We start from the raw sequence: 15,594 nt of genomic DNA, 5'->3' as shown, positions 1-15,594 counted from the left end.
ACTAGAAATGAGTTATTCTCTTTGCAAGGGAAATAAACATTCCTAGAGGCCTTGATATTAGCTATTCACATGCTCTCGAAAATAGCTTTTGTATTACAATGTCAAAAATACCCTTTACACACATGCTATATATAAGCTCAGCAGGGGTAAAAAATTAAAAGTTAAAATAGAACTCCCAAACTTTGCCAACGACCCTATGTATTAGCAATAAATTTGGTAAAAGGGCATTGAAACCAAGTTGGAATAGAAGAAAAGAAGTTGCAATAAACCACAGAAACAAAGGCAAAAGGAAAATTTATTTTGGTCTCTACAAATTTTCCTGCACATGTTAATTAACTATGCAACAGTGTGTGATTGTATATATACCCTTTTAAGGGGAGAAAAAAGGTAAACTTTTTAAAACACTCAAAATTCTAAACTCTGAAAATTTTCTAGCTGAATGTATACATACAAGGTGTCCAGCGCGAATGCAGAGCTCAAAGATCGTATTGGATCTTCACCGGAATCTCAGAAACTGTCACTTTGTACTTTCAGCATTCTAAGCTTTAGCATTCTGCTTACTTGCGGCATGAAACTTTTTCCCGGCTTCAACAGCTTCTCTGTAGTCCACATAACAAGAAATCGTGTTCATTATTTTTGGGTTCGACCGACTAATTTGCATTCTAGCAGGCCGCTACCACTGAGAACCAACCCCTAATAATGATCTAATAGCCTTTTCCGTACAGCCATGGACAAAGATGGTGAGGATCCATGAGATGTGTCAGGTTTATATAGAAATGTAATACTAGCTAATCAGAGATAAATTGGTTGGTACTTATCCTTTTGATGAAAAATGTAATACTTTTAAATCAAAATGTACGAGTATTATTTAGGAGTTAAAGAGTCACTTATGAAGAAAAGTATAATACTTATGAGAGAAAGAAAAAACCTAACCTATCTCACGGATAAGGATCAATGGGACAGACTCATAGGAGATTTTGCCGACAAAATTTTGGTAAATGCAAGCAGTTATAAAAGATGAGAATTTGATGACTAATCAAATGTTCAAAGGCAACGTGTACATTAGTAGGAATGTTAAATTTATTATGGATGAGATTCTAAGAATACCTGAAAGCTGTGACAAGTTCCATGCTCTCAGGGTCAAGCTTGACACCTTCATAGAAGGCATTTGCCGCATCTTCAAACTTCTGCAATTCCAAGATTTTAAAAACAAAATTTAGAAAACGCACAAGCAGTTTGCTCATTTTGCCGAGAATACGATACGGGCGTACCTGCATTAGACGTAGAGCTGCGCCTTCCCTATAGCAAGCCTTCGGCCAATCTGGTCTGATTGCTCGGCAGGCCTGTGCATCAGCTAAGGCTTGCTCGGCTTGTCCCAATCGGAACCAACAAAGACTTCTATTGGAAAGCAACGTTGCATCAGTTGGATCAAAATCAATTGCCTGTGAACAGTCCGGAGCATATAGCAAACCTCACAACAATAGAAAAGACAGCATAAAAGAAAATGCACTAGAAGATACAAACAAAATACTTAATAAACCTGTGTATATGCATCTACAGCCATTGCATAGTCCTTTCTTCCAAAAGCATCGTGCCCTCTAGCCTTTGCTTCAGCAGCTTTCTTCTTAGCCTCAGGTGACACCTGGAAATTAATAATTTTCTTTGGATATCCTAGGCAAGCTAGATCAGAAAATTGTGCCACCCTTATTATTGAACAAGAACAGCAAAGATGGAACTTCAAAGTGGGGGCACCCCAACCAAGTTGGTTAGGCTGTTGACTTAGTAACCACAAGGTTACAAGTTCGACTCCCAGCGGGAGAAGCCTATTAGCCTTCTTGGTTTGAGCCGGTAAGCTATGGGCAACCTAGGCTGGCTTACCTCCTTATGGTCCTTTGCCGACTTGGATCACAAGGCAGGTTTACCCAAAGCACACCCTAAAGTAGAGACTAATGGTTTTCCTCGTCACCCAAAAAAAAAAAAGAACACTTTAAAAAGGCTGAGCATTATGGTGGTCAGGCCTCAATTCCCCCTTCGCTATTCTAAGGTAAGAAACTTGCATATACAGGCATACAGCCTGGAACAGCGGCACGCCCTCAACAAAAATAAAAGAGACAAAAATGCAAACAAGAACTAAATTTGGACCTCAGGCAAATCTTTCTTGGGAAGGACGGGTTCCTTTGGCTTGTTTCCATCCTTCAGAGCATTTGCTTCTTGCTGTACCAAAATTCAGATGTAATCAGAACTAAAACACTTTTTATTTTTTAAAAAAGTTAGAATAAGGAAATATAATTCCTCTATATCAATTCAAAGTAAAACCATTGCCTATCAAGAACAAAATGAAAAGTAATAAAATCAAATTACCAAATAGAAATTGAAAAGAAAAAAAAAATATTTACCTGAGCTTTCTCAGTTTGAGATTGCATATATTCAATTAGTCCATCAACATTCCATTCTGACACACCTTGAACTTGTGATGTTACAGGGAAAAGAAGTTCAACAGCTGCCCGATTACCTCTAGCAGCAGCAACCTGTATTGGCTTCATGCCATCCTGAACGAATTTTGGCAATTCCATAAGATTCCAAACAATTTCTCAAATTACAATTAAAACTCTCGCAATTATAATTACAAATGCTTAATCCATTTCTCCAAGTAAATAGCAACACACTGTGACAAGAAGTAGAAACCAACACGAATATGAAGGAATTATTGTACAATTAAGTCAATTTTAAATGAAATTTTGATCAAAGAAAAGAACTAGAAGGTGCTATCAGAACACGAGAACAGAGAGACTATAAACTGTTCTGAAGTTACCTCATCACTGGCATTCGGATCAGCGCCAGCTTGTAATAATGCCTTGATAATCTCTGGGCTACCATTATCAGCAGCAATGTGCAAAGCCGTTGCTCCACCTGCTGTGATATTCACATTAGCGCCAGCCTGTACAAAAAATAAGAAAAATAGAAGACTTTATATTAACAGAAGGCCATTCTAAAAAAAATACAATTTTAATTATTAAATAAAGTTCATTTCATATTTAATACAATTTATGTGATTCTTATTGTATGACAATTTCAATATTCATGACTCCCCGTGCAAAAGAATATAATAGGATGTAATAATCATAGCTCAAGCAAAGGATGCAAATTTCTTGATTTCATCAAAAAAACTTAATACCAATCATGGAAAATACATGGATTAAAGAGTATAAGACAAGTTGGTCAGCATATATCCATGTTAGAATGGGGTTTAAACATTAAGAGGAGGAATACTAGAGAAAGATGTGTTTGACCTTTATTAACAGCTCCAGGCATTGCAACGAACCTGCTGCTACAGCTGACAGCAAAGGAGTGATATCATCCTCAGTTTCAGCATTAGGCTACAAAATGAAAAAAGAAAAGAAAACTTGAATTTTTTGAACTTCATCACGCAAAAAATTACCTAAATTTGCCCCTCAACAATGAATTACTTAAAGTAAAAGATATGGAAGATTTATTATGACATAGAGAACACAGTAATCTAGTAGTCCAGTTTGCAACAGAATACTACAAGTATGCTCATTGCTCACATTAGCATTGTGTTCTAGCAACAGCTTGACGGAATCTTGTTGGGCATGACCTGCAGCCCATATGAGCGGTGAACCAGCATCACTTTGCAAATCAACATTCACACCTTTGGAAAGAAAGGCTTTCATAAGCTCAATATCTCCTGCAATCCAAAAGGCAAAAAAAATGATGATTCCACATCATAGATTGACTTAACATATCTTGTATTTAGTTGTCTGGGTGAAAGTTGTCCATGAGTAAGCTATGTACTTCGAGCTCAATCTTTTCTAAGAAACTGAAATTCCCAAAGGTTTTAGAAAAAAGAATATTATCTTCATGTTAGTCCAAACACATACATGCAAACCTGAGAATAAGACAATGAATTATTTCTCATCATCTCAGGTTTATTTGTGACAAAATAAATACATGCCTTTGAAGTAGCATGGGCACATCACAGCTGAATAATATATGAACTCTCAGCAGAAGGCACCTCTCAAAGAATGAAATATTAGATGCATGATTCATTCTTAGTCCCAAAAACAATTTAACGGAGTAAATTTCACTTTTGGGATGAAAAAATAGATGGAAACCAACCTAATCCCGCAGCGTGATGCAAAGCTGTTGTCCCCATCTCACTGGCAATTGAAGGATCAGCTTCCTGCTGTAAAAGGTAATTGGCAGTAGCAGTATGACCTTGCCGAGTAGCATGAAGAAGAGGAGTTTCCCCTAGAAAGCAATAACAAGTCAGAACAAACACAAACTTTGGTGAATAACAAATCAGAGCCGTCAGGTATCTAGCAAATGTACTGGAGAGTCAATTCTATAAGACTATAAGACACTATTCCCTACAGCTATCCATGTAAATAGCAGATTCAGAGGCACATAACAACTTATTTGATCACAGAAGTGGGAAAGTTAAATTGAATTTCATCAATTTCAAAGCAAACATGTAAAAACAATAATTGAAAGACAAATATTCTGGAATCCACCAAATAATTTTCCCTATTCAGCTACCAAAACAAAAGCCGTAAACAGCCCAAGAAAGTGGAATGAATAATCAATTGGCAATCCTCCCATATAAGAGCATCTAGCCAATACATAGATATTCTTTAAAATTCATCACTGTGTTATATGATATGCTCCATATCATTTAACACAGAAGAATAGAGATCGAATACAGTAAAAAACTGAAAATAAATAAGAGAATGAATCTATTTATCATAAATTTCTTTTGTGAAAAGCATAATGAATGGAAAAAGGGCACACAGAATAGGCAAATTATATCATGGACCTTATAAACGTTAATTTTTAGTGTACTATTCTGATATAGGATCATTTTTAGAGTATTGCAAATCAAAATAAACCTTATAGTACACTAAAAATAAATGTGCAGTATACTAAAAATACAAATAAACTTGTATCAAAGGTCCATCTTACTAAGTCTAGCATTGAAAAGAGTACTACACATCATTTTCTAATGACATTACTAAAAATATAAAATAGCACACACTTATTGAAACTCAAATCATATGGCACAGGAAAAATCACAAGTCTGCATTGTAAATAGAGGAAAAGCTAGAAACAAAAGCTCCGAAGTACCATCTTCATCCTTGGTATTGACGTCAACCTTCAATTCCTCAACCAAGTACTTGCACATATCAGTCTGGCCCTCCCTAGCCGCAAAATGCAGAGCCCCTCGCTTGTTCGCATCCTTAACGTCCGCCACTGTCTGTACCAACCCCTTCCCATCATCAAGCTGTTTAGCCAACTCTGTTTAAATAATTAAGTCTCAAATATTCATCATTATATTCAATTTTCCCAAAAAAAAAAAAAAAACATTAAGATTGAAGCTTTATCAGCTAAAACAGTGTACGAAAATCAAATTTCGAACTTACTCTTGAAAAGATCTAGGTCCCCTGTCCGTGCAGCATTCAAGAACTTCTCAACCTTTTCCCTCACTGTTAAAAATTGGAACTTTAAATTGCTTTTTATACATACATACATACACAAATATACATACCCAGCTACGTACATAAACATATATACCCAAAAAAAAATAATTTAAATAGCAGACCTGCAAGAGCATCGGAAGCATCAGGAGCCATTACGGTAGAGAATATGATCTAAGGGAAAAAGTGTGGGCAGTCCTATCCTGAGTTGCGAAGCAGAAGCTTATGTGTTCTAGTGTTCTAATGTTCTAGTCTTCGAGAGGCTTCAACACATGGAAGACGAGGGTTTTGGGGCTGACGGCTTGGGGTTTTCTCCTTTTGTTTTTTCATTTTTTGTTTTTTTTTGTTTTTTTATTTATTTATGTTTTTAATGGAATTTGAAATCAGTTGGATTTACACTTTTTTTTAAAATATACTGAAGGTTGGTTCACAAAATGGTTTAGAATGAAATAGCATTCTTTTTCTTTTTTTAAATAAATAATAATAAGTATATTCTTTTATTGGGTAAGAACTTGTATTTTTTAAAACGAGAATAATTATTTATTCTCAAAAAGAATGAATAATTATTATTGTCCTCATAATATTAAGTTATTCTTGAGTTTATGAATAACTTATATATTTTATTTTCTATTTAACCTACATTTTTTTATGCTATCTTTCTCTCTCTATCTTCCCATCTCTTCCGCAATTTACATCTTATTTAGATTGAATTTTTCTTCAAGTTCAAACAAAAGGTATTTTTAAAAACTTTATTTTTTTGAAATTAATTATTTATATATATTTGATTATATATATAGAGATAATGGATCAAGTGCAAAGCTTCTCTCGAGTGAAACGTGTGGACTAATTACAGTCTTTGATCTAGCTAAAATTAGCAGCCTAGAATGAAGAACAATTAAAAAAAATTACGGTGGCATTATGGTCATAGCTTAAGGTGTGTATGTTTTTGCGTAAGGTCACAGTTTAAGGTATGTAAGTTTAAAGCTTAACGTAAGTTCAAAGCTTAAGGTGCATAAGTTTATAGCTCAAGGTGCGTATGTTTATAACATTAGGTGTGTAAGGTCACAGCTTACGGTGCGTAAGTCTAAAACTTAAGGTGCGTAATTTTATAGCTTAAGATGAGTAAATTTATAGCTTAAGGTGCGTATGTTTAAAGCTTAAGGTGCGTCACTTTCTAGTTTAAGGTGCATCAATTTAACTCTTAAGGGTTAGGCTTTATTATGGTTTTTGAGCGCTTTCTTTATCAAGACATCTCATTTAGTACTTCTCCAAACTCTGGTTTTTGAGGAAGAAGAAGAAACCAAGAAGAGATAGTAGCAAAAACTGGATTGATTATGGGGCAGATCTTACTATTCAGATCAATATATTATAAACATTTCCATATTGCTTTGACTAGACCTCGTACAATAACTGCACTCGGGTTTTTCTATCTTTTTTTTCAGATCTTCTGGAAAAGTCAGAAACGCGTTTTTGCTAACCAAGTGCGTGTGTTTAAAACTTAAGGTGCGTAAGTTAATAGCTTAATGTGCGTAAGTTTAAAACTTAAGGTGCGTAAGTTCAAATCTTAAGATGCGTAAGTTTATAGTTTAAGGTGCGTAAGTTTATAGCTTAAGGTGCGTATGTTTAAAGCTTAAGGTCTGTCACTTTCTAGTTTAATGTACATCAGTTTAACTTCTTAAGATGCGTATTTTTAAAGCTTGGTTAAGGTGCGTCAGTTTGAAACACTTATCATATCTAAAGTCCTAAATCTATTAAAACCCCTAAACTCCTAAATTTAATTACAACCTTAGTCACTATTAGAGACAATTGCAACATCTTGTAAGAATATATATTCATCAAAATCCAAAATTTCTCTGTTATAAGAACCTAATCTGTCAATCTTCTTTCTCTGTAAGAATCTTTATCAATACTCCATTAGTAAGACATAAGTTATCTGGCTCGTCTTATGTTTCATCATCCTAGTTTACAAATTTGATTTTTTTTTTTATGTTATTCAATATTATTGTGTGGAGTATTACGTTCTAACTTTTTAATAAGTTTTAAAATATAATTATGCATCCATGTGGCCAGTAAGCGCATTTAAAAAAAAAATTCCATAGTTTAAGGTACGTTGCTTTCTTAAGGTGCATATATTTAAAGCTTAAGGTACGTCACTTTTCTAATTTAAGGCGGTGCATCAGTCTTAAAGCTTTAGGTGTGTCTTCCCATAGCTTAAGATGTATCATTTTCCTTCTTAAATATTTAAAGCTTTAGGGTACGGCGCATCAATTTAAACTTAAAGTGTGTTATTTTATATCGACGCCATGACTTTATAACTTTTTATATCTTAACTCTTAAGGTGCATCAGTTTGAGACAGTTGATCGTATGCATGTTGCAAAAACGTGTTTTTCTGGGAGAGTCTGAACAGATAACGTCTACCTATTCTATGCAATGATTGTCCATTGAACACAATTATACCATATTTATAATCATGAAGAGAAATTGATTTTTAAAGTGTAATAATTGAGTTTAAAACGATAGAGTTTGCATTATGTAACATATATGCTCTATCTCTATCGTTATGAGCACTTTTCTTATTATACAATGATATTATTATTTTTTAAAATATTTTATTTCAAATTATAATTCCCTAAAAAAAATCCACAAAATAATGAAATGCATGCTCATCATCATCACCAAAAACAAGTCAAAGCCATATATAAACCACATTCCCAAAGCCATATACTAACCCCCAACAGATATGGCAATGGGCATAGCTATGGGCCGGGTACGTTATTATAGAACTTTTTATGCTATTGCCAAGGAAGATGATGACCAAAACATAGTTACGTTGAAAGAAGTAGATATCATTTGTGCAATATATTTCATATATACAATCTGCAATTCACTTCCCCAAAAACTAAATTACAAAGTTGATGCTGTCACATCTAATAATTAGGATGCATGAAAAAATAAAAGTAATATAGTCAATACATAAGCGAATATATATAATCTTAATGGACAAACTACTGCTGGTACCATTCGCTATACAATCAAATTTCTCAACTCAACTACCAATGGGGGCTACTCTCAGGATGGTGCATTCACATTACAATGCGGCATCTCATTGTAGTTTCATCTGAAATTGAATCCCGACTAACCATAAACCACTGTAATGTATATATATCTCGATCAAAATTAAGAGGTAAAACACTCTTTAATATGATGAAAAATTTTCCAAAATGCAGTTTATAGTAGTCTTCGTCATCATCTTCTCCTTCTTTCCCAAAATATATGATCAGCTGCTGTACCTTTTTTCCAGCAAAAATTGTAACAATTTAACATTTCTTTTAAAAATTGAATTCATCCTAGGTTTAACGTTTTTTTTTTTAGCAAAAGAAGATGAAAAATATCATTAACCTCTGTGAAAATCTCTATCCCTGTCGTTGTGTTGCTCTCTATACAATGGCATTATCCCAGTCTTTCATCAGTAGGACTGCATCACAGAACATGCAACCGCTTGTGCCCAATGCCTCAACTTGGTCTTAACATGTTCCGGATTTTCACCTATTCATCAAATAAAATCTTGTTATAAAGGTTATCGCGTAAGAGCGACACAAGAATAATGTTTTATCCATCCGAAACTAATCAAAATTTAATATGTAAAAGATGTGAATGTTGCAATGAATTATCCAGTTGTTATACCGTGGATCCCCTGATCCAAAAATTAAATTATGTGTATGTTGTTGATATATTATGTACCAGCATGACCAGGTTAATTTTAGACACAATCTATGATTATTGGATCATAATTCACAATGTAAGGTAAATCATGGTCCATAATATAATTTGCCTATGTATCTACTACCTGCCTAGACAGCCTAGACGAAGCCCGTATATGCCGCTAACTAAAAAAAAAAACAAACAAACAGTGCACTTGGGTAGGTGTGTATATAATGAAAACAATTAGTAAGGTCGGCCGACTGGATTAACTCGATCGAAATGGCGAGTTAACAAGACGACCGAGTCGGTCAAATTAAGTGCTAGGTGCGGGCTTAGGAGGAAAATTGTCACGGTCTAGGGGCCTAGCACTTAGGTGAGTGGCTAGACCGATTTTTGCAATAGTGCTACCTGGGCTGCAGATCTTCCATGAATCTGAATCACTGCCGGGGCTACTCAAAGACGAGGACCTCCCTCCCGCGGACGATGCCGAAGGCGAGGGCAACGGCAACGTGCCGCCGCCCTTGCTCCCCGGCGTGGACACCGGGCTGAAAGAATACTGGCGGTTGACGGCGAAGTAGAGGTCGAGCGCCGGCAAGGTGTTGCATAGGCGCTGCCCTTCTTCCTCTTTGAATCCAAATCCTAACTCAATGCACCCTTTGAGCTCATTCAGGTCATCGTCCGTCAAACACTCGGCGTCGCTCTTCCTCCTCTCCTGGTGGAGGATCTGGCGGCGGCGCCTCTCCCACGCGACGTCGCGGGGAGTCTCGCACATGGACAGCTGCTTGGACAGCTTCCTGCGGTTCCGCCAGAACGGCGGCGCGTGCTCCAGACGCTGGATCTCCTCGTTCTCTGACTCCCATGAGGAGGAGGAGGAGGAGGGAGGGTATTTGTCTTTCATCTCGCCCACTACCTCTCCCATCGTTAATCCCGACGGTAATTAAGAAATGGAAATGGGAATGCGAAATATAAGAAAATGTGAGAAGAGAAGAGAGGGATGGAGGGATGGATGTGTTGTAATGAATACGACCGTGGCGGACACAGAAGAGCGCCGCCGCGGCCGAAAGATCAGAGGTGGTGAATGAGAAAATATATATAAATATATATAGTATTGAGGTTCCGATAGGTGTTGTTGTTAGAATGAGTTGTATTGAGATAGTATAGGCTTATAGGAACGGCACCGGCCCGACGAGGAGGTGCAGCAATGGCACTCAAAGCCTGCCTTTAAAGATGAAATACAAGGTTGGGGACGCCATGGAATTGCGGGACCTTTTTTTTCGGATGGCCATGCAATAAAACTCCGCCCTCCTTTTAATTATTCACTTATTATCTCATCCACACATTTTTTTTTTTACTAAATATCAATTGCTTTTAATTATAAATTAATTTAGTCTTTTTTATTTTTACAAATTTGTTCATTTAATGTCTAATTCTCTTCCACTAATTGGACATCAATTTTCGTTTGTACTTAGAATTTTATTTTATTTTATTTTATTTTTAAAAACATATTTGTAAACTTAGTTATTATTTCCTAGGTATCCGTTCTTACCTGAGCGCACTTTATATACATAGGGGCGCGTTCAGATGAGAACAGATGCCCATGAGAAGAATGAGAACCAATTGCAGTCGTCCACCTATTCAGATCTAACGAATCAAATGTAAATAAATAAATAAAAAGACGCAGTGACATTTTTGTAAATAACTCGAACTCTGATGTAAGGAACATGTGCTAAAAGTACAAGTATGCAAGTAAAATCACTTAAAAGTGCAACCATTTTTACTTAATAGTGTGAGTAATTTAACTTTTTCACATTGGTACACTTAATCATAACGTCTTTCACACTGGTGCACTTAATGATAACATTTGGTGCAACTAATGATAAGATTAGGTGCACTTAATGTTGATGATTGATGTACATTATTTGTTGCACTTTTAATACATTTTACTTACACTTATGTGTACTATATGGAGCTGTTACTTGCACTTTTAACACATTTTACTTACACTTAGGTGTACTATATGGAATTGTTACTTGCATTTTTAACACAATTTACTTGCACTTCAAAGTTCAATTATTTACGAAAATATCACTATATTAAAAAAAAAATTAGTGTTTCTGATCCGTTAGATCTTGACGGATGGACGAATGTGATAGGTTCTCATTCCTTTTCCTGGGCATGTGGTTCTCACCTGATTCGTCTCATATGTGTGTGTGTGTGTGTGTGTGTGTGTGTGTGTGAGAGAGAGAGAGAGAGAGAGAGAGATTAAATGAGAACATGGTCTTTCCGTAAAAAGTGAGGACTAACCTCAGCTGCCCATCAGGGTTTATCAAAGGTTGAAGATTTTATAAAAAGAAATGGGGTGAATTTTATAATTATTAAAAACTTTTAAGTTGTCAATATTCAATGCTGGCCCTGGCCAGGGCTTGCGCACAGGGGCCCAAATATTACGGAGTATATATGTACACACATAGTGTGGTGGCTGTGCCCCTAAATTTTGGGACACTTTTATTTAAGAAAAAAAATTATTATATATTTATATTTTATATATTAGTGTTTGTGTGACTTATGTATACAGAAATCAAGACAGTTTAAAATTTTAAAAACCTTACATTCCTAATTCTTAAGGACTTGATTTACATATAGAGTAATAGTCCTATAACTTTATAGGAATTGAGGTAGGGCCTATTTGACTATTGTAAAATTATTATAAATAAAGAGTCAAAAATTACTCTTATTCATATTATAATGCATACACGCAAGATTTATATATATTCACAACGCAAGAATTCGATCTCAATAATCATTAATTTGAAGTACGTTGTTTGTACATTTGGCATTCTCAATTTTTGTATTCTTCACGATAAAAGTATGAAAGTATGTAAGTTAAATATTTTAATTCTTTAATTTTATTCAAAATTTTAAAATTATTAATTCAATCACTAACCCTAGCTAGTAATTTTTTGATAGGTGAAGTATAATTTAATTTCTTGTATTTTGATGCTACAATTGTAATATCAAATAGTCTTAACTATTTTTATTACTATTGTTTATGCATAAAGAAGTTTTTTACAGTTGGAGTTGTTGAAGTCATACTTATGATCAAGTATATATTGTAAGAAAAACTCAATGGATTGGTGAATGATTTTACATCTAAACATGAACCGATCAAAAAAAATTTAAGTAAGGGTGAAAGATTAAAAAAAAAAGAGATAGTTTGAATTTTGAAAAATAAAAATGAAACACTTAGAAACATTGCCATAAATAGTGTTGAGTATGAACGAAAAATCAAAACTTTATATAAAAAAATATTGATAACAAAATATGAAACATAATTAATTTGATATGATTTAAATAGAAAATACATACATTATAAATAATCCATATCACTATTAATTTAAAAAGAAAAGGCTTGCACAACTTTATTCGAAAGAATAAAAATGAAATTATCACTATTAATATATTTAAAAAGTCAAGAAAAAATTATGTAAGCTAGTGAAAATTGACCCTTTGACCATTTCCACATTAACAATATACATTACCATCTCACCTTGCTTGTCTTTTATTTATATGTATTTTGCATATTTTATTTATATCTAAATATATACTATATATATACACACAAAGGGCTACTAAGCCTATTATATATGAGGGAAGGGTAGGGTAGGGTGGGGTGGGGTGGGGGGAGTGGGGGCAGTTGCCCCCATTGCTTCCACTGTGACTCCGTCTCTGCATCTAAATATGTTCGAAGAAGAAGAAAAATGTCACTTTTCAAGTGAAAATTTGAATGATAAATTTTTTATAAACTATTATATATTTTGATACAACATAATATATCTTTTATACATTTATAACTATAAAAATGGCACATGTTGAATTTTCACATAAGACCCTAATTTTCGGCAAATTATTGCGTGGATCATGGTTCACATAGTGTTGTGTAGACCATAACAAAAAGTATATTTTTAATATACTAAATGTACATCATTTGTGTACTGAATGTATATTATACTGTATAATGTACATTCAAACACAAATAATGTACACCCCCTAAATACAATGTACATTTTTAATATATTAAAAGTACATTATTTTTATACTGGATTATTTGATAGTATGATCCATACAATGATGATTGCCATTTTTCTTAAGAACAACACGTGACAATATTTTTTTAAAAAATCTCCATATTTTCCTCTTATTTTCCACCAACTTTCAACCGTTAATAATCTAGATGAATGGATCATATTAGTCATTAGAAGGCATCTTTAGGTTGATCAACGATGGGAAATAGGAGAAAAGGAAAAAAAAAATGTACTGTAATTATTATCGACTTTGGTTGTGCACTAAACAAGTTTAAAGAGTGTATCCATGAAGTACACTTAAGATTTATTATTATTTTTTTTAAAAAAAACACTTAAAAAAAAAAAAAGTTCTTCAGTGCACCATAATTATCAACGGATGCTTATCTAATGTACGTCTTAAATTCATTATAATCACATCACATTTTTCTCCTTAATTCAGCAATTGTATATCCGATAATCCTAGATAGAAGGTTAAGATTATTTCACATTTTTTTAGAAGAAGATCAGATGTGTTCTCACTTGAAATTTGAAACCAAAAGCTGTTCTCACAAGTTGTTCCGGGTTCTTCGAACCTAAGCTATTTTCATAATTTAATCAACATTTGTGTATGCAAATTTATTAATACTTGAAAAGAAAAACCCAAAAAAAACCCCGAAAATCTCGAATAATTTACAGACAAGCTAAAGTCTATGTAAATCAGCAACTTAATGCATCAGTCATTAGTCATATGATGCTTTAGATTAGAAACTGGTTCAATTACATTTGCTGACACTTAGATTATCTCCTCAAACATCATTAAAAAGCTGCCCAAATCCTTAATCAAGAATATGATTACGTATGCAACTAAAAAACAAAAAAATCCCACACAGTCACAGAGAGACAGGAAATTTCTGATTCACCGACAATTTTTTGTAAATCTCGAATTTCCATGGGATGCAACTATGGTTAGAAACATAGAAGAAAAACAGGTGAATTACATAAAATTAGCTCCTTAAACATGATTATAAAGTTGCCCATATATGGATTAACAGAGAAGGGAAGATCCAAAGGAACAAAACTTTCAATTCTTTCTCTGCCCATTAACAAATCAAGATTCAAGAAGAGCCTTGAACATCAAAGCAACAAGCTAAGCAAATGAATATAATAAATTCTCTCTCTCTCTCTCTTTCTCCCTCTATAATTATAATTATATATATATCGATGATCAATATAGCAAGGTATCTAAAGATCCCAAAAAAGAATCAGAATTCAGAAACAATACAATAGAATGATCAGCTACCTCAAGAATCAAGAACCTTGACAGATCTCGCGGTCTTATTGGGCCTCCAAGATTGAAGCACGGAGTCTTGATACTTGGACGGAACGCCCATGGATCTTCGCCTCCTGTGACTCTCCTTCCCCATCGCAGATGAACTGGGTTTGCCGATCTTGAGCTGAGTGATGCTGAGTTTATCGAAGCAGAGAGCGCGTCTCCTCCGCCGGACCACTCGTTTCTGAATGTAAGGGAAACCCACCGCGGAGCCCACCGTGACTTGGTGGATTGCCTTTACGAGTAGATCGAGGCCGCGGCACCGAGCAGGAGAAGAAGAAGGGAAATGGAATGGAGCCGATGATGATGAATCCGTGGAGGAAGCTAGAGAGTTGGTGGTGAGCGAAGAAGAAGAGAAGGATGATGAGGAAGAAGAAGGAGAATTGGGAACCGATTTTCTGATTCTCATTGTGAAAGGTTTGGGGGGAATCCTTGAGCTCGATGAAGAAATGAGAGCAGAAGAGAGAGAGAGAGAGAGAAGGAAGATGGAGGTGTTGTGGAGACGGGGCGTGGACTGAACTTTGAAGGGTGTATATCATGGGGATTTGGGTCTGTGAACTCGTTTGGGCTAAAACTAAATGTATGATTATTTTTTCCTGTCCAAAACTAATAAGATTATAATTTTTATTTTTTTTTTGAAAGCGGAAAAAAAAAAGATTATAATTTTTTTTATGTATCCCAAAGTGACAAATTATTCCGTATATTGGATGATGGGAGTGAGTTCGAGCCTCAGTGGAGGCAATTGTTGACTCTTTGTGTTTCATTAGGTTGAGAAAATAGATATGAACAGATACTACATTGTAACGGAGTCAGTAGTACTCAAAAAAAAAAAAAATTATTCCGTGTACCGATGTCAATATTGTAATGTAAAACATTGATAAATGTTAGGGTGCGTTTGGTTCGCATATGGGAATCGGAATCGGAATGGGTATCAAATACTTGGTAATGATAATGGGTTTTGGTGAAAGCATTTAGCATGTTTGGAAGTTGGGTGGAATGGGATTGATT

At 34.7% G+C, this 15,594-nt stretch overlaps 2 protein-coding genes across 2 annotated transcripts; both read right to left on the bottom strand.

Moving 5' to 3' along the window:
• Positions 1-238: 238 nt before the first annotated feature.
• LOC116007620 (putative ankyrin repeat protein RF_0381) lies at positions 239-5,790 on the bottom strand. Its single transcript, XM_031248342.1, has 13 exons — positions 5,618-5,790; positions 5,439-5,501; positions 5,143-5,313; positions 4,138-4,269; positions 3,567-3,706; positions 3,291-3,377; positions 2,813-2,938; positions 2,397-2,549; positions 2,143-2,214; positions 1,541-1,642; positions 1,272-1,442; positions 1,108-1,187; positions 239-599 (listed from the first exon to the last, which is right to left on the bottom strand). The coding sequence occupies exons 1-13, from the start codon at positions 5,646-5,648 to the stop codon at positions 539-541; spliced, it is 1,389 nt and encodes a 462-aa protein (XP_031104202.1). The 5' UTR covers positions 5,649-5,790; the 3' UTR covers positions 239-538.
• A 2,528-nt stretch (positions 5,791-8,318) lies between these two features.
• On the bottom strand, positions 8,319-10,372 carry LOC116007621. The gene is made up of 3 exons (XM_031248343.1): positions 9,604-10,372; positions 8,893-9,039; positions 8,319-8,783 (listed from the first exon to the last, which is right to left on the bottom strand). The coding sequence occupies exons 1-2, from the start codon at positions 10,112-10,114 to the stop codon at positions 8,960-8,962; spliced, it is 591 nt and encodes a 196-aa protein (XP_031104203.1). The 5' UTR covers positions 10,115-10,372; the 3' UTR covers positions 8,319-8,783; positions 8,893-8,959.
• Between the last annotated feature and the right edge of the window lie 5,222 nt (positions 10,373-15,594).

The sequence above is a fragment of the Ipomoea triloba genome, chromosome 15, assembly GCF_003576645.1.
Source record: "Ipomoea triloba cultivar NCNSP0323 chromosome 15, ASM357664v1".
Taxonomy (NCBI): domain Eukaryota; kingdom Viridiplantae; phylum Streptophyta; class Magnoliopsida; order Solanales; family Convolvulaceae; genus Ipomoea; species Ipomoea triloba.
The sequence above is the reverse complement of the archived record's forward strand: the minus strand, read 5'-3'. Positions and strand labels throughout refer to the sequence as shown.